Genomic DNA, 18,526 nt, shown 5'->3' with positions numbered 1-18,526 from the left:
AATTGAAATAAAATGTGGTGCAATGGTTGAACATTTTGTGGACAAAAAATGCGAGATCATATGCGAAATCTACGACAATATGTGAAAGTGAAGTGTGTGTTAGTGAAGTGCAGTGAAATATGGTGAAATGTTTGAACATTTTGTGGACAAAAAATGCGAGATCAATTGTGAAATATGTGAAAGTGAAGTGTGTGTTAGTGAAATATGGTGAAATGGTTGAGCATTTAATGGGCAAAAAATGCGAGATCAATTGCGGAGGAGCACAACAAGGCTAAAAGCAGATCGGCGTTGGAAATATGCGGCAATATGTGAAAGTGAAGTGTTAAATGTGTTTTTTTTTCGAACGAACAAATGTATGTACATACATGCGTACAAAGAGCTAAAATGTTCTAAATTTGCACCAAGGGCTTGCAATGTGTGTGTGTGAAAATGTGCCAAAAAAGGCGTGAAGTTGTCCCCTCCCTTTACCGTGCAGTCATATAAAAGCGCAAGAAAAAAAAGAAGAGGCGCAAAAGCAAAGAGAAGAGCGAGTGTCAGCGCTCTCATTTCAAGTGTACCCTAATAGGGTGAGGCAACCCAATTCGTGCAAGTCTGACTCTCTCGTTGAGTGTGTGCGTACGAACATCCGTCCCAATGCCTCACCCTAAATTAATGTGCCCAAAATCTGTGCTCTTATTAGAATCTCTCGCTCGATCCCGTTACATTTATTTCGTTTCGTTCGTTTCGTCGTATCGTCGCGCGGGTTACGTATGCATGTGTGTAAAGAGGACAATAAGTGCTTCACGGCACATGCGAAAAGAAGAAGCGCAATGAGGAAAAGAAGAATGTAAAAGGCAAGTGAAAATTGATGTTTTATGTTTGCTTTACAGTTTATACTTTGTTTTCGCAAATGCTCGTATATTTTTTTCTCAGTGACGATCATTTTTTCCTTTACTTATTTTTGTTTTGTTTATTGCCGTACCCTATGGCTTTACGCTCTCGAAATGAACCAAAACAATTCTCCTTACACTTGCACCTCTCGATAAGTGAGTGTGGGTGCACGCAAAGGCAGTTTTTCTCTCCTTGCATAATTTTTATACCCGGTACTCGAAGAGTGAATAGGGTATTTTGTATTTGTGCACAAAGTGGATATACATATGTAACGAAGGACACGTTTCCGATCCCATAAAGTATATACATATAGTCTTGATCAGCAGCAATAGCCGCGTCGATTGAACCATGTCTGTCTGTCCGTCCGTCCGTATTGTTGAGCGCCTTGATCTCAGAGACCATAAAAGCTAGAGCCACTAAATGTTGCATCCAGCCTTCTGTATGCTCACACTGTTATAAGTGTATTTCAAAAATGAGCCCCGCCTCCTTAACAAAAAACGCCATTCCGTAGGGAATGACCATATCTATCAGATCACCAAAATGGGATCCGATTGGATCATTATTATAGCCACAATGGAGAAATTAATTTTCAGTGGCCAAACCCACCCCGTCCCGCAGCATTCACACTCTGTTTCGCGCTGTTTATGGCCTCTGCCCCTGACACATCTCTGCCGCTGCCTCTGCCTCTGCCGCTGCCTCTGCCTCTGCCTCTGCCTAAACTCTGCAGTGTGTGTCTATAGGGGAGGGTGGCGAGCTAAAGGAGCGTGTTGGCGTGAGCAGTGTTGTTGATGTAGATGACAGATGAAGAAAAAATGTAAAATTTGACAAATAACCGCTAAAGTGCAGATGTAGTACTGAGTGCCGGGTATAAAAGTTGTGACGCGTAAGAAGCGTCTCACACGTCCCTTCTCGTTTTATTATAAAATATATAATAAAAGTCACAAAAAAATTTACAGAAACTGTGAAACTTTACTTACGCTTGGATGATGACGCGACCACAGATCATTTTCATACACATTACTTTGTCATTTGTCACTTGCCGCGAAATGTAAGCCGTGTAAAAATACGGAAAATTGTTCAAGAAGCTGGTAGTCTCGCTTTCTCAAGGAGTTATTCCCGCCTGGTAGTCCCTTTTTGTGGCGCGCACACAAGACGAAAGAAAGGAGCAAAATGGAAAAAGGAAACAACTTTTGTTATAAAGCGTGTCCTGTGGCAAATTCCTTTTCGCCTTCCACTCCCAGAGATACTCACACACAAACACACACACACACACACAAAAGTAATTGCAGTCTTCTTTTGCTTCTGTGGCATGGCTTCAGCTGCCAATTTTTTTGGTTCTTTTTCCGTGTTCCGCTTTCAACGAATTAAATGGCATGAAATTAAAAGTTACTGCGAGAATTTTTGTGCTGCATTTGCAGGAAAACGTGAGAAATTATAAGTACAAAAGCGTGGGAATAAAAAGGGAAGCGCGAAAACATGCCAACCAGAAAAAGGAATCAAAAGGGAGAAAGGAATGATAAAATATGAAAGAAAGCCCGAGCCCTCGCCCGAGACCACTGCCGAGCCCTGGCCCATGCTCGCGACCGGGTGGGTGGACGGTGAAACAGTTGAAAGACAACAGGCAAATCTACTTAAATATCCAGGCGAATAGTAAGCCTTTCTCTTCTTTTCCATTCTTTATGAATTACTTTCGCTCTCTGTCCTTCTTTTGGCCTTACCCATTCCCAGTTCTGTTGGGATTTCCTTTGTCCTTTGCTTAAGTCCGTTTTGTGTTTTGCTGGCCCCCACGTTTGTACATTATGCAAGTTATTTTCGCAACCTTGTGGAAAAATATGAAATCAGCGAAATATATTTATGACTTATTTTGTTAAAAGGACAAAGGACCACCCAACCCGCAGAGACAAGCAGAGAAACCAAGAAAATGAAAGTTGATGGAGTTGGGCTTAGCAAATGAAAGCGAATTCTGTGGCCAAGAGTGAAGTGGATTGCTAGAGATTAGGATACTTAAAATATGGCCTCTAACCCTTGGTTCATGATGAGTAAAAAATGACAGAATATAAGTTACAGCGGAAATAGCTCCATAAAGAAAAGGAATGATATTTTCCACATTAAATTTTATCTGAATTCGAAAGTTGTTTTCTTCAAAATTAAAAATTGTGTGGTTAAATTTTTATAGCCGGTACTCGAATAGTAAATAGGGTATATTGTATTTTTGGGGAATAACGAAACGTTTCCGACCCCGTAAAGTATATATAAACGCCATTCCGTGGAGAATGACCATATCTATCAGATCACCGAATTGGGATCATTATTATAGGCAGAGTGAAGAAGTTAATTTCCAGTGGCTAAACCCACCCCGTCCCGCAGCTTTTATTTGTTTTTTGCCCATTCTCTCATTCACACTCTGCTTCGCGCAGTGTGCCGCCTCCGCCTCTGCCGTGCCTCTGCAGTGTGCGGCTCTAGGGGAGGGGGGCGAGCTTAAAGGAGCGTGTTGGCGTGAAAAGTGATGTAGATGTTGATGAAAGATGTATAAAAAAATGTAAAATATAAAGTTTAAAATTTGAAAAAAGCGTTGAAAAAAGTTGTTTTACTGAGTACCGGTTATAAAAGTTGTGACGCGTAAAAAGCGTCGCACACGTCCCTTCTCGTTTATGTTCGGTTTTTCGACTGCTTTGACTGTAAGTGGAGGAGCAGCCCAATAACAATTTATGCATGTCAACGCTTGTCAGGGCTGTGGGATTTGGCCTCACTATACTTTCTAAACTCCTATAACCTTTGGCCATTAAATGGTTTCTTGGTTATTTAGGTTTCAACGTCGTGTTGATCTTAATACTCTCTTCCCATAAAAGCATTCTTGTATTCTTAAATTCATTTAAAATATTCAATCTATCAGCAGGTCTACAAAATATTAATAGAATTTTTATTAACATCAAATAATTAAAATGTTTAATGGAAAACTTATTCCAATATTCATACATGTAATATAAAAATATCCAATATTTAGCTGGCTGGATGAATGCTTCTAAAAAGAGTAGAAAGAATTTCGACTGGGGATTTTCTAATCTCTTATCACACTTTCGATTTGCTTGTTTTGTCTTTCCGTGTGTGTGGGATAGAGGCTGAATACAAAGTTTTTTCAATCATTCACTGATAGATTTTTTTTGTTGCTGGTGTTTTGCTCCATGGCCGTTGGTGTTCGGATTTTATGGCTGCCATATACGTATGTGTGTGCGTGTGTATTTAAAGTGTTGTAAATATTTGCTTTAGAACAATGTTTGCACTCGGTTGGAAATTTGCAGCCATTTTTTATGAACCCAAAACCCCCCGGAGTTTTTGTGCATCCTTTGCTTGGATCCGAAGCGGGTGGCATGATTTGGATTTGTTGGCATGGGTTTATTTATTATGTTATAGCGGGATTGTGACGTGGATTTAGTGGAGCGATATTTGGTTTAGTCCGCTAAACAAATATTGTATGAGACCCGCGAATGTTTTCTGCAAAAGTAATTGCACTCAATAGCACATGGAACATTTACGAATCGAAATGTCAGAGTTCAAGTTTTAGATCGACCCTGCCACGGTGCACAGTGCACACAGTTTAATTGAGTTGGTGCTGGGGCTGGGAGTCGGGCGGATGAGCCTTGGACAGGACTTAATTGAATTTTCGCTAATCCAATAGATTAAGAAGCAGCAGCAGCAGCAGCAAGGCTGCTCCCTCTGCTCTAGTCCTGCTCTGCTCCTCGGTTGCCTGTAATGCAATGCAAAAACAATAACAAAATTATGCTGGCCAACAGCAGTGGCAACTGACAAGGCTAAGCCTCGTCCCAGTGGGTCTGGCAAGATGACCTCAAGAGTGCAGCCAAAGTATCGCCAAGAAAGGGACAACTCCCAGAGTCACAGCCGCACTCTGCACGAGCCAGGGACCTGTCTCCAAGGACGGCAGCAGAGTCTTTGCAGGGCCATAGTTTTCTTTCATCTTTCACTCCTCGTTGTTTGCGGACTTTTTTCTTGAATATTTCAGCATTTCTCCTAGTTTAATTAGCCCTGCCCGACCCCACTAAATATGCCTGCCAAACTGAATTTAAATCATGCATAAATTAGTAAATTTTCGGCACACTCGTACACAATTTCCGAGCGAGTCACATTTGCTTAGCGCATTTTCTGGGGCCATAACTAATTATATGTTGACATGACATTTATTTGACTTGCATAAATTAGGCAATTAGTTGATGAACGTTAATTAAGTTTCTGGAAAAGCGCTATGCCAGGTGCTAAGCTGTGAGCGGAAGGAGCAGCCGGATAAGTACGGTTACCGGAGTGATGTACACAAAGAATATTCCACGAAAATAATTATGCACGAGTAACTCGAAGCGTTTGATAAACTGTGCCATAGGTAGACAATAGTCATTCGGAAGAGGATATCAAAATTATTAATATTGTGAGAGTTGCATCGACAATGCATCGACAGCTGTACGAATGCTTCAAGTGTGCAAATTATAATTATAGAGTGAATGGAAATTTATATTTACTTATAGATGAAACTGCGAAAAAAGAAACAACTTTTTCGCGTACATTTTATCGGCAGCACACGACCAAAAGGTGAACAACGATGGACACATAACATTTTCGACACATTGTGGCTTCGTCTGTGGCAGGGTCCCACACTGAACTCTCTCTCTCCGGACAGCGTGGCGTACACGCAATAAAGGAATGGTAGCCAAAAGCCAGGCAAAAGTATGGGTTGAGTGCAACCGACGGGGTTGCAGTGGGGGGGGGCAGTTGGGTGACGCTTGTCATCATTAGATTAGAGTGCCACCAACAGAGCAAAAGAGAGAGAGAGAGAGAGAGAGAGGAACCGATATGTAGAAAGAGAGGCAAGTATCCCATACATACAAAATCGCACACAAAGAGACAGAGACAGAGGCAGAGAGACGAAAATTAAACTATGGGGCGTTGCCTTGTTAGGATGTGCGTTAAATTGTAAAACAACAGAGTTGGGGGAACGAGGATGAGGATGAGGATGAGGATGGAGTTCGCGTGGGTGTGTCAGTGGTGGCAATGTACTACAGGACTACAGGACTGCACCCATCTGGCCAGTGTTATCCTGGCTGTCATGCTGTGGCCAGTTCTCGTTTATTTTGCGTATTAGACGCTGCTATTTTGTGCTTATTGTTCCCAGTCAGTCCCCTCTCTCTCTCTCTCTCTGTCTCTCTCTCTACCCCTATCTGTGTATCCCCACCACTCACTCACTCTGCTTCGATCCCTCTCTGGCTGTCTGCCTGTGTAGGGATGGGTTGTCTGGATGTCGCTACTTTAGCACCCATTCCGTGTCCTGTTATTTTTCGCTTGTTTGGTTTCTTTGGTGTCCCATTGTCAGCTCATTTGTAATTTTTGGCACAACGATTTCAAATTAAGCAACCGGAAATGAGCTGACATTTTGTATTGCTGCTGCTGCTGCTTCTGTCGCTTGTGTAGCTTCTGCCGCTGCTGTTCGTTTCCATTTCGTACCACGCTTCTATCGTTTGCCAGCTTAAGGGCACTTTTGTGGCATATCATCATCATTGAGTTGTCCTTTAAGGACACACACACACACACACACGCACACACACACACACGCACACACACACTGAGGTCTGCATGCAAGTTGTTCTGTCTATTATTATGACAATATTAATATTTACATTTTAGAGTTATTGTCTAGCCAGAGCTATCCTTTTCCACATACCACAAACTATCCATCTCTTTCGCTCTCTGCTCCCTGTCACTCCTTCTCCTTCTCAACCCTGGTGCACATGTATCCTTTCTCCATTCTCTGTTTTGTTCTATTTTGTTTTGTTTTGCCGCTTGTCATGTTTGCTGGCTCGTATGCATTTGTTGTGTTTTCTTGCATATTGCTCCATGCCTCACCCGCTGCCTTTGTCCACACTCTCATCCTGTTTATTCTTGTCAATATGGTTTCCATTTTGTATGTTGTGCATTACTTCCGTTACATGTTAACCACTTTATCCCATGTCCATTAAATTATGTTTCTTTGTGGCTTGTTTTACCCACAATTCAACTTTTCTACATCTCCAGTGGCACGTTCTGAAAAGTAAAAGTACTTCCTTATTTTTAACAGCGCTGTTAAACCTTTCTCAAGCTTGTTTACATTTCTATATTCTGCCCTCTGTTAACTCTTAATTTCCCTTTTGCTATTTAACAGTTCGAAACGGAGAGCTTTTACCGTTGACTCTCAGTCAGCTGCTTTGCCGTGCTGGCTGACTCTTGCTCTCCCTCAATGGCAAACAGCAACACTTCGGCTCGAGTTTCGTCAAGTGGCGAGTGGCCTCTCGCTGGCTGCTCACCCGATGACAGCCGAATGCTTTCGAGTCTGTGGCCCCCTGCTGCCGGCTACATCTTCGTTGTACGCCTGCTGCTGCTGCTGCTGGGACTCCGGTTAGGGCCGACAGCTTCCTGCCGCTGATGCTTCAGTTACGTTGATAATGTCAAATCGTTTGGTTCGCTGTGCTGCTGCCGCTCACGAGGACTACGAACACGACCAGTATCAGGAGCAGGACCAGGACGACTACGACAACAACGGCTCCCTGGCGGAGACAAGGCCCACGAGGACGGTAGTGACGGTGACGACGGCCAACGAGTAAATAAATTAAGCGACGAGCAACAGCAAAGTAAATAATACGAGCAGCAGAAAACAAAGTAAACCAAATGAATTAGCAATCCAGAAAAAAGTTCGCAATCTAAATACGAACAGCAAACAAAACACACAACTGCGACAACGACTGCGACTGCAACGGCCGGCTGAAAACGTAAAAAGTGTCAGAATTTGTGAAAATTAATATTTCACCAGAGATTTGAGTGCTTGAGTGCAAACAAACAAAACAAACCCGAAAAATACCGAACAAAAACACAGAACAAACCAAACAGCAGAACACAAAACACTGAACAGAGAACAGAGAACACAGAAGCTGAAGCTGAAGCCGAAACAGGACAAACTTTTCGTTTTACAAAAGTTTTATTTTACACACTTTTCCCACCCAGTTCCCGTACTCGCGTAAAATTATGAAAAATATGTGAAAAAATGTGCAGAATCCACAAAATACTCATACAAGGAGAGCAGCAACAAAGGCAACACAAACAGCAACAACATTAGCCGGGAGGCGCCTGACATAGGTCAAGCCACTCGGAGCGGTGCGGGAAATTTTTCTGGTCTGTACCGACAATCCCCTGACGTTTCCTTTCCACTCTGTGTGTGTGCCAGTGCCAGTGTGCCAGTGCCAGTGTTCGTGACTGTGTGCGGGCCAAGTAGTGCGGGAATCCCTGTAACGTGCTAAAATTAGCTAATTTATTGCTCAGACTACAACAATCACAACCAACAAGAAAACCAACAGAAACCGTAACAGAAACAACAAACCCTTGGCAGTCATAACATTTGCCGTGCTGCTGGTCCATGCCCCAAAGGTAAGTTGTGATCCTGCAAATTCGGCTTGTCTGAGTTTTGGTTTCCTTTACAAGAAAATAGTTGAAAGTTTGCGGCTAAAAGAGGTAACGTGATGCTGAGTGAAGTGTTATGAAAGTATCTGATTCGTTTGAGAAAAACTATGAATTAATAACAGTTAAATAATTATTAATTATAACCTAAGCATTTAGTTAATGAAAGTCGAATTTCTGAACTCAAAAAACAGTGTATTTGTAAGGAAATATTCAGATTAATGGATGTATAATTCTTTCTGGATATGTTCAGTGTCTGCAAGTAAAAAGAGTTTTTTTATATCCACCATGGATTGAAATTTGGGCAAACGAAACTTTCTTTCATTTTTACTCTTCAAGTATTCGCTTACATTTATTACTTAATCCAGTATTGGCAACTGTGCCCATTCCTTAGTCAATTTAAAGAATCTGGCACAAAACTTTTCACACTCTCCGTGACTTGAGTACACCTTCGGATAGCATTTGTCTCCCGGTTGTAGAGTCAAACATTTGCCATTGCCAAAATAAAACTTTGGCTTTTTCGCATCATAATTGTGACAGTTTGTGCTATTGGAAGCCGAAGGAGTCAATGGCATAAAGCAAAAACATTCATTGCATTCGTAGAGGCCAGAAGCTGGAATTAAAATTAATATCCGAAAATTGTGAGCAACGTATTTATATTTTTAACATAAAATTACCCAACTGAAGTAGAATTAGCAGAGCTAAAATTAGTAATGCAGTCATTGCCGTTGAGGAAATGGCAGCTACTAACGAAGAAAGAGTTTAATTGGTAATCTTATTAGACAAGCTGAAGTTAAAATCATTAGTCACACTCTGACACGCTTTACTCCATCGGACTCATTCAATTCGAGTCTCTCGAGACAGCAAAATGTGCCAAGCTTTTCTGTAAGTTTTCTATAAATATTTTGAACAAAGTTATTCTAAAATACAATTCAGTATATTAGCTCTCGTATTTGTGTGTGGAAGCAGTTTGTCAAATCAACTGAAACATGAATTTCCCTTTATGGAAAGGGGCAAGGGATGTGCACGAATCAATAAGACAGTTCCAGCCGTAAGTTTCATATGTACATACAACACCCCAAGCCGAATACATTCTCTAGATTTTGAATAGCCCCAGCTAGGCAGCGAGATGTGGATCATTACCAGATGGATGGCACATCAAAAAATGAAACCATTTAGATGCTTTCAGGATGATTTTCCACCAGATATACCCATAGTCACCCATCAAAGTGTTTTTCTGGGCACTGACAATAACACATTTGCAGTTCATTTGATTTGCTTAGATGGAACTTCTTCGGAACAAAAAGATGACAATCATTATTGTAAGTAGGCAGTGACAGATGTCCTGTTAAGAGTTATATAATTGCTTAACAAATTTCGCTCAGATTTGGTTCAGACATACTCAACAAAGAAACATCCTGCAAAGTCCACCATTGAAAAAATAAGAAAGATTCACGTGGAACATGGTCTGAAAAGGAAGTGGTTGAAAGGATGTCATTAAAAATAAATGGTAATAAAACTTAACAGCTTTTGTGGTCTTCGTGATTTGTTGAGTTATAATATAAATATATAAAAGAAAGCAATTGCATTACAATTTGAATGGAATAATGTGACCAAAAGCAAGTGGCAAAAATTGTGAGTATTTCGTTACGCGTTTCTAGAGCGTTTCAAAAAATGTGCAATTGACTTGTCGCCTTCAACTCTCTATCTAAAAATATATACACCCTAAAACCTATGACCTACATGTATAGGGACTCCTCGTAACCAGATAGATTGGAATATTCTCACACGTATTTTGTTTTGTTTTTTAAACTGTTTTTTCTAGTCTTTTCCTACGCAAAACCAAAACAAGCCATTTTCAGATTTTTTGTATTGCTTTTTTATCCAAAGAACCAACGAAAAGTTTTTTATGTACTTCCATGTGTACTTTTTCTGTTGGTTCGCTGGCTAACTGAAGTTCGAATGTTAAATGATTTTCAGGGCGGAAACTTTGACATCCCTGAAAATGGAAGCAAGCCATTTGTTAGGCTGTCAGGCGACAAAAGAACGGCGCGCAGAAAAAAAGAGCATCTCCGCATCTCTGTGTGACACGTGAATTTATTGCAGTCAAAAATATGAAAAGTTTCATCAAAAGTGCAACAACAGCCAGGACAACCGTGACGAGTGGGCGGGCGGGGCAGCCGGCATTGAGTTGTCACCTCTGCCATGGCTAGTAGAAGGGCCCAAAACAGCCCCACTCGTAGCAGCAGCCGCACCTGTTGGGCACATAATAGAAGGGCGGGGCACAGCTGCAGGTGCAGCCGCCGTTGCAGCAGAGGCACTGCATGCAGGGGAGAACGGGTCCGACCGGACCGCTGGTCAGCTCGTACGAGATCACGGCACACGGCTGCTGGCAACAGCAACAGCCGCCACAGGGTCCACATGGTCCGCAGCCTCCGCAGGGTCCACATCCTTCACAGGGCTTGCATCCTCCGCAGGGTCCGCTGCTGCAGGGCTTGCTCGGTGCACGGCATTGAGGCGGCCGACAGCTCATCTCAAATGTTGACCTTTTCCGTGACTAATAGAAGGACCTCTGGCAACCTGTTGCTCGCTCGTTTGCAAAAGACTTGGCGCAAAAAATGTGCTAAATATGCCGGGCTATTTGGAAGGATTTCGATCCAATCTCAATGCCGCAAATGTGGCAGATAAAGCACGTTTTCTTCGCTTCGCTTTTGCAAAATCCGCTCCAAAATTTGTCAATACGTTTTCCAATAGGTTGTTGTTGTCAATGGAAATGAGAACAAAAGCAAAGCATTCTCGAGAGCAGTCCGAATCACAATTTCCAGCCAGCGCTTAACAATTACATTTCATTTAAAATTCCATTTACCCTGTGGTCCCATTCTTGGTTTATGCAGGATATGAATATCTTAACCAAAACCACACGAGGCCACTGCACCTCAGTTGTAGGAATATTTGCAGCAGACGATGCGTGGCATGGTCTGGTCGAGTACTCTGGTTTTAGTGCCCCTGTCGCCTGGTCCTCCCATGCAGCTCCCATGACTGGCATTCGGTCACTGTGGCTAATGTAATTGATTGTCTGAGGTTGGCCGGACAGGGACTAGAGCTGAGTGTGTGGCAGATAAGAGTACGAGAAAAAAAAGCGTTGTTAACGGTTCGTTATTTGAGTGGGAGAGAGGGACATTTGCATGCCAAACAGTGGGTAACACACGAGAGTTTCGGAGAGGAAGATGCATGGGTTAAATGAACAAATGAAAATTGATTAATAGAGTAAACGTGTGGCACAGTAGTGCACTTCAAATGGGAGATACACAGCTTGATTTGCTCCCATGTATATCGCACTTGCTCTGAGTTTTTTTCTTGACTGCCACATTAATCCTCTGTCCGCCAACTTCGTTCCACTTTTGGACAGACTAACGAAACGTTCTTCGACCCCAAAAGGTCGGCGTCGACCAGACTGTCAACAGCTGTCCAACTGAGAGCTTGGACTGCTCTCTGTCCCCACTTCAGTTCGTTTCCCAACTCAGACCTAGTTAGACCGAAGTTCTCGATTTTGTGCTAGCTCCCCGGCGGTAACCGAAAAAAATACAGGAGAAAAAAAAGCTCCAAGATGTGCGGTGGCTGGGCTTGTTGTTCCTACGGCATGGCCTGCTGCAATGGTCCGTTGTCGACAATGCGCTACACGGGACGATGCCTCACCCCAACGCCTTGCGGTGCCTGTGACAATTGTTCGTCCTGTTGTGGCGGTGGGTGCTGTGGCGGTGGGTACTGTGGAGGCGGTTGCTGCTGGTAGAGCTTGCCTAGAATCGAGTGATAAGTAATTAACATCAGAGAGGTTGTGGGGGTCAGCCTTATTCGGTTTCTCCCATCATCCTGTAGGCTTTGAATATGTATTCTGCCACCCGACACACTATGACGTTGGGACCTAGGCTGAAACAGGCAGTCTGAGTCCAGTCGTTGTCATCGCAACATCAAACGTTCTTTACCTGGTGAGTTTTTTTTTAAGTTTTCCGTCAAAAATATATTCTCAACCGGAAGTTTCCTTGCCTAGTTCTGTGCGCAACCTCATAGCCAAGATGTGTGGCGGGTGGGCCTGTGCCTCGTACAATCTGGCATGCAACAATCCTCCTCTGTCCACTCTGCGCTTCACCGGCAGAGACTTTGTGCCCACACCTTGCGGACCCTGCGACAAGTGTTGGGTGCGGGACACCACTCGCCAGAACTCCAACAACTGCTATGTGCCACACAACATAGCGCCACCCTGCCCACCGGAGCACGGAGGACCGGCCGGGATTTCTAAAGTATCCGAATGCAACTGAGGGACTCAAGACAAAATAGATTTACATATTCATAGCTTAATTATGAGCAAATAAAATTCAGAGTACAATTTGAACGGTTCTTTATTTGGGAAGAGTTATCTGGGCTCATGGGCATGAGAGTCACAGAATTTCTGCAATTCTTTGTGGTAAATTTTTGCATCTATTTGCAGATCCATTATCTATTTGCAGATATCTTCTAAGAAAGAAGACAATCAAAATCGAGATATTTTCAATACATTATAATTTATTGTATAGACAGCTGTATAAAAGCAAGAAAACAAATCTTTGCTCCTCTAATTCCGCGAGGTATTTCCACTTCGTTTTGCTCCGAGAATCCTTCTGCAACGCTTCGAGTCTTCTCCTTAGTAGTAGGGTCCAAAGCATCCATACTCGCCGCAGCCACAGCAGCGGTTGGGCGGACAGGTCCAGGGCCCGCAGGGTGGGCAGGGGCCACAACAGCAGTTGCTGTAGTTCATTGCGGGCAGGGCGGGACCCACTGGACCGTAGGCCAGGGCATACGACACCGAACCACAGGCAGTATTACACATCTTTCAAGAGGAAACTTAAAAAAAGAAAACGATTAGCTGGTGCCAGAATAATTTTGATAATTACAAAAATTTACAATTTGCCGTTTGCTGGAAGTTTTTCGAAATAATTCTTAAGTTTTTGGGAGCAAAGAATTTTTTTTTTGCTTTTATATTATAGACGAAAATTTCAGGAGATGTGTACAACACGAGAGACTAAACTGTAATGAGAATGCTCGAAACACAGCTTATGTTTATGGGCTTCCAACTCGAGGCACTCTTGATGTGGAAAATTTAAAAAACAAAAAGAGTATCGGAAAAAGTTGGGGAATCTGCCTTGAAAATCGATCAAAGTCAAGATGTTGTTGTTGTTGCTGGTTCTCAGTTCCTGGCGGAGTAGAAATTTCACACATCAATGATTTAACATCGGAGCGACCGACAAATAAAAAAAATTGAATTTCTCTAGCGACAAAACAGCAGCGCAACAGTTTCAGCCCTCTGGCAAAAATAAGAAATCATTGAAACATGTCTAAAAAAAAAGGGAGAAAAATAAGTACTGAGAGTGTGGGGGGGACACCAGTAAAATGGGCGAGGAAGGGTGAAGTGGATGCCAAAGGATTTTCGTAGGACCTGCTCTAAACTGGGGGAAAAGTCGATGTCGATGTCGAGTTCGAGGCAGACATGAAAGTCTATTAGACTCAACGAAGCAACCTTAACGTCATTTTCCAGCTTCCTTCGGTTTGAGGGAGGTCCATGAGGTGGATGCGGGACAGGATATGTGTACGTACGTATGTGAGACCGCTGCGTGTCTGTGTGGGTGCTGTGATTCACAAAAGCTGACAAGCTCATCGATCCCTGAACATTAGCTAAACATAAATTACACAGATGGCTGCACAACAATTGAGGCGTTTATTATAATGTGTGTTCACACTTGAGGCTTTCAAAAGATGCATTCAAGGCGATAGCAAGACAAGGAGGGGTTGTGTGGGGTGTTTTTAAAAGAGACAGAGATGAATGTACACAAGTGAAAAAGATGGCAGACTTGTCTTTAGCAGACGAAAAATGTTAATGTAAATTAAGGCCATGGAACGATAGCAAAAGACGAGCATTTTTGGTAAATTCTCATTTATCTAGATAATTACATATTGTCAGAAATGAAAGAGATTTACGTTCAAGAAATACATGGCACTGATAGATTTCTGTGTGCGGTAATTAATTGTAAATTTGCATCAAAAACAGAAATAAATTTGCTAAATTAATGGCAATTAAAGCGGACAAATTTTAGAAATTCAAAGCTCAATTAATGATTATCTCTTCGGTTCGAAGTAACAATTTTCTGTGTAGTCAATATAATTTAGTATCTTTTTGTTATTATTATGCTTTTGTATCTAATAAAAATGCCGAAGTAGAATTATTAACGGGGTTCCCGCCCTCGTTGCTCTCCATTTTCTATGACGTACAATAAACAGAATTCCCCAGAGAACTACTGCTTGGGCAAGATTCCATATAACATATGTATGTACATATGTATAACGACAGTACTGAAAGCATCGAGAATCATTTCTTTCAGACTCTCTTTGTCTGCAACTTGTAACTTTCTAGCTTGCAGCTCGCTCTCGACGCATCTCTCTTTCTGTCTCTCTCTAACCAAGAAGCTTGATGCAATCTTCAGAGCAACACGCTCGCTTTATTATCTCTAGTTACCATCTCCCTTTTGATCTGGCCTTGAATATCGCTCTCCCTACGCTCGCTCTCTCTTACACTGACAACAACGCAGCTATGAGTCAGACAGTGGACAAGACGGTGCGTGCAAAGCGATGGCATAAGCAGTGACCAAAAACAAACGGTAAAGTGCAAAGAAGACAACGAAAGCGAACTCTGCAGTCAATTTCGTAGTGAATAACCAAGAATACACTGCAAACAATATTAATTATTCTTAATGCGCTCTTCCAAATAATGTTATTCCTCGTTTGTTGACAATGAATCTTAAACTGTTTGCCCCTCTGTATGCCGCATTATTTATTCATTCGACTTCTTTAAAAAGCACTACATACACATCGATTTAGCCAAACAACTGGACTAAACAGCCCTTTCCAAAGAGACAAGAGCCCCAAGACCTCCGGCATGCTAAAAACTATTGAAAAAGTCATTTATGGACAGCAAAAAAAGGAGCAAAACTTGAAGACTGCAATTGAGTGCGCCCTTCTCTGTCTCTATAAGAAACGGCACCCCACTTAAGATAATCTCATTGGTGGCATGCCAAAAAGTTTTCCCTCACACCCCTCACTCGCACACAGCACATAAAAATGTCACCACAGAAAAGCAAAAAAAAGAAAGCGGAAGGAAAAAAGAAAAACAGCAAAGCAAACAAGCAAGTGGAGAGGCTTCAACTAAAAAAGGTATTTCCTTTTAAATCAAATACAAAAATTGCTGCTGGGATTCCATTCCACTGCTCGAAGTCCACTTCTGCTTGCACCTCTCCATCTTCTCTCCCTCTGTCCTTCCCAACCTGGCTCACTCGCCCTGGCCTTTTTACAAGTGGACACGATGGGCACTTCATTTCACTCCAAAAACATATTGAGCCGGGGCCTCTTGAGTGTGCGCCAAGAGATAAGCGCAATTATATGGCTTCAAGTGGCAGACCAGGACACGGCTGGCGCACCGCAGAGACCACGGACAGCCACGGATGTCGCACAGTAAACTGTATAAATTAGGAAGAAAAAAGGAACGGAACGTAACGTAACTTATGTATGTGACACGGCCTTCATTGAGACAAATGTTGGGTCTTTAAGTGCATTTTTTTTGTTGTGTTTCTTCAAGCATTTTAAACTTATATTTATATTACAGATACAAGTTACACATATGCACGTGTATTGAAAATGGATACGGTGTAGAAAAGCTGAAGTAAATTTCTCTGAACTTTGGCTTCTCGCATTCGTTCTCTGGTCAAGTGCTCGTTATGGGCAATTTTTGTGTCCCAACTGCTTTTTGTGGCCTTTTGTTTCTGCCGTTTCTTCTTTTTGTTGACCGCATGCTGAGTGTGGTCTTGGCCCGTGGGCGAGCCACCCATTGTGTGGTCCTCATTTTGGAGTGGCTTTGTGGCCGATCTCTAAAGAGGGAACTTGTCAAGCATCAGTTTTTGGGGAAATGCTCACAAGTGACCATTGAAAACTTTACACGATGAAGATGTCAATATGTAAGAAATATCCTCGAGTGATGCTTATTATAACTTTTTGGGAAAGCAATTCTGCTTAGGGTATCTGCGTTTGTTTTTTATAGTGGGTATTCTAGAAAACTTATAAGCAAAGAAAAATGTTGTGAGAATAATGAAAAGAATTCAACAATTTTTACTTGAACATTTCTTTCTTTGCTCATATTTGTATTTATTTTTTTCCATGAAAAACATGCAAAGGTATCCATTTTCTATCCTTCCCAGAAAATGCTCAACAACAACCCATATATAACCGTAGTAGACATGGCTCAACCGAATTATTACAGTGGGTAAAGTAATGCCTGATTTAGCAGCTCCTCAAATCGCACACAAACACTCCTTAGTTTCCCTCTCTCTCAGCTACTCAATTTCCCAGATACTCTCAGATAGTCCCACGCACAGACACCCACTGCACATTCCGTAGGGAAACCCGAGTTTTGACTCGGGTATAAAATTATGCGTGTTGCAAAATTTCCACCCCACTCCGTACGCCAAACCTCCGTTCCCTCCATAGATTACTCCTTTTGATGCGGCTCCTTCTTTGCCAATTTGACTACCGTGTAGTCATAGATCAGAGTGTGGATTTCTGCATCCATTTTTATAGCATTTAAGACCGTTCTTTATCTTCTCTTTGGCGTTGTGAAATCTATAAGGACACTTGAAGTTTTAATAATAAATAATATACATAAAAGTTTATAATTCTTTTCGAATCATCGAATCCCAACAGCTTCAAAATGTCTGCAAGTGTGAGTAGAGGGTGCCCCACAGTCCAGACATCGTCTGTGCCATTCAAGTTATTTTTTTGCAGTCTTCGTTTTCTATTTGAAGTACAAAATATTTTTCGTTTATTTGCACAACGTTCCCCATACCTTCCAGCACACACACAACTTTTCTTCGTCCTGGCCCATTCTTCTTGTTCGTTTTTCCCTCCTTGTCGACTACTTGGCACTGGCGTCGTCTGCTGGAGCTTCTACGACTGCTCCTTCGAGCCACTGCTTTTTGGTAAGTTCTTCTCTCGGTTGGGTTTTTGCTGGATTTCTGCTCGTGCTATTTTTTTTTTTCCTTCTGTGCGTTCTGCCAGGCGGCGTCAAACGTCGGGCGGCGCCAGTCCCCCCATGTGCGTGGGTGCGTATGAGTGATTCTTTTTCTCCTTGTTGCCTCCTTGGCTCATTCATTCCTTCATTCATTTTGTTCGTCTTGGGTTTGGTAAATGCTGCGAAACATAAAACATCAAATGTAAATTGAAAGTCGTTCGTGTGTGAAACTGAATGTGTCATCAGTTGAAGCGTTTATCATTTTTTTACTGCTTTTCGTATTCGTTTTTAGCTTCATCTGCCGCAGACCCAGACCCAGACCCTGGCCCAACCCCTGCCCCAGAACCACTTTCTTTGGTGGGGGGGGGAGTTTGCTTTAAGAAGTTTAGATTTTATTTGCAGGGGTGTCAAGTTGCCTTTAAACGATTCTGGGGCGTTCTCGGCGGGGCTAAGTTGTTTGCCAGTCGCAGGAGAGACGGTCTGGTTGGGGCATTGACTGCGCAATGTTTTGTAAAATCTTTTATTTCCGTCTCAAAGACACGGCACATGTGCTGGCTGGGGCATCAAATGTCTCGTATTTATTGTTCGCGTTTCCTGCTTGCATGTATGTAAATATGAATCCAAATTACGTTGGGCATGAATAACTCAACAGAACCAATAATATGAGACCGAAGTCATGAGGAAAGAGGCTCTAAGTTAAGTATCCCCAAGTGGCATATTCTTATATTATTGATCCGATTGATTGGTTCAAGGGGTGAACAATAGCGGAGTTTATAAATTGTAAATAAAAACCGTCGGGTCAAAATAATTTTCATTGGCTAACTGAGCACCGTTTTTACCGATCTTGGTACCTTAATTAATTCCTTACTTTAATGCTGTAAGCATTCAACAGCCATGCTGTTATATACAATTCTTTAACTTTCCCCCTTTCATATACAAACGCAAACGCAGAGAAGATATTCCCTCAGAGAAAAGACAATAAAAGATAATAAAAATTAAATTTAGTTTGTTTTTGAGTGTACGACAAAGTTGCTAATTATTTACAAATTAATTGAAAATTACAAAATTAATGGGAGGTTTTTTCCT

General features: G+C 42.1%; 6 protein-coding genes across 6 annotated transcripts in view; 4 read left to right on the top strand and 2 right to left on the bottom strand.

Annotated features, from left to right (window-relative positions):
- Window positions 1–8,179: 8,179 nt before the first annotated feature.
- Window positions 8,180–18,526, top strand: part of LOC117901059 — a 44,170-nt gene continuing 33,823 nt past the window's right edge. Inside the window, 1 exon segment of the mRNA XM_034811670.1 lies at window positions 8,180–8,325. The gene's annotated coding sequence lies outside the window, so the exon portion shown is untranslated.
- Window positions 9,209–9,880, top strand: LOC117901060. The gene is made up of 4 exons (XM_034811671.1): window positions 9,209–9,240; window positions 9,292–9,406; window positions 9,467–9,677; window positions 9,741–9,880. The coding sequence occupies exons 1-4, from the start codon at window positions 9,224–9,226 to the stop codon at window positions 9,854–9,856; spliced, it is 459 nt and encodes a 152-aa protein (XP_034667562.1). The 5' UTR covers window positions 9,209–9,223; the 3' UTR covers window positions 9,857–9,880.
- On the bottom strand, window positions 10,431–11,126 carry LOC117901062 (male-specific sperm protein Mst84Db). The gene has a single exon (XM_034811674.1). It carries the CDS (start codon window positions 10,886–10,888, stop codon window positions 10,565–10,567), a length of 324 nt encoding a protein of 107 aa, XP_034667565.1. The 5' UTR covers window positions 10,889–11,126; the 3' UTR covers window positions 10,431–10,564.
- LOC117901065 (keratin-associated protein 17-1) lies at window positions 11,856–12,279 on the top strand. The gene is made up of 2 exons (XM_034811677.1): window positions 11,856–12,165; window positions 12,232–12,279. Exon 1 carries the CDS (start codon window positions 11,963–11,965, stop codon window positions 12,143–12,145), a length of 183 nt encoding a protein of 60 aa, XP_034667568.1. The 5' UTR covers window positions 11,856–11,962; the 3' UTR covers window positions 12,146–12,165; window positions 12,232–12,279.
- Window positions 12,244–12,742, top strand: LOC117901063. Its single transcript, XM_034811675.1, has 2 exons — window positions 12,244–12,341; window positions 12,404–12,742. Exon 2 carries the CDS (start codon window positions 12,429–12,431, stop codon window positions 12,669–12,671), a length of 243 nt encoding a protein of 80 aa, XP_034667566.1. The 5' UTR covers window positions 12,244–12,341; window positions 12,404–12,428; the 3' UTR covers window positions 12,672–12,742.
- On the bottom strand, window positions 12,897–13,317 carry LOC117901064 (male-specific sperm protein Mst84Dc). The gene is made up of 2 exons (XM_034811676.1): window positions 13,294–13,317; window positions 12,897–13,233 (listed from the first exon to the last, which is right to left on the bottom strand). The coding sequence occupies exon 2, from the start codon at window positions 13,217–13,219 to the stop codon at window positions 13,034–13,036; it is 186 nt and encodes a 61-aa protein (XP_034667567.1). The 5' UTR covers window positions 13,220–13,233; window positions 13,294–13,317; the 3' UTR covers window positions 12,897–13,033.

The sequence above is a fragment of the Drosophila subobscura genome, chromosome U (genome assembly GCF_008121235.1).
Source record: "Drosophila subobscura isolate 14011-0131.10 chromosome U, UCBerk_Dsub_1.0, whole genome shotgun sequence".
Lineage (NCBI taxonomy): Eukaryota > Metazoa > Arthropoda > Insecta > Diptera > Drosophilidae > Drosophila > Drosophila subobscura.
The sequence above is the reverse complement of the archived record's forward strand: the minus strand, read 5'-3'. Positions and strand labels throughout refer to the sequence as shown.

Bases quoted from the DNA above. Each gene is read 5' to 3' on its own strand.
- LOC117901060 (XM_034811671.1), top strand. The intron at 9,407-9,466 runs GTAAGTTTCATA...GATTTTGAATAG, and splicing joins TCAATAAGACAGTTCCAGCC to CCCCAGCTAGGCAGCGAGAT. The intron at 9,678-9,740 runs GTAAGTAGGCAG...AATTTCGCTCAG, and splicing joins AAAAGATGACAATCATTATT to ATTTGGTTCAGACATACTCA.
- LOC117901062 (XM_034811674.1), bottom strand. From the start codon at position 10,888: ATGAGCTGTCGGCCGCCTCAATGCCGTGCACCGAGCAAGCCCTGCAGC.
- LOC117901064 (XM_034811676.1), bottom strand. From the start codon at position 13,219: ATGTGTAATACTGCCTGTGGTTCGGTGTCGTATGCCCTGGCCTACGGT.
- LOC117901065 (XM_034811677.1), top strand. From the start codon at position 11,963: ATGTGCGGTGGCTGGGCTTGTTGTTCCTACGGCATGGCCTGCTGCAAT.
- LOC117901063 (XM_034811675.1), top strand. From the start codon at position 12,429: ATGTGTGGCGGGTGGGCCTGTGCCTCGTACAATCTGGCATGCAACAAT.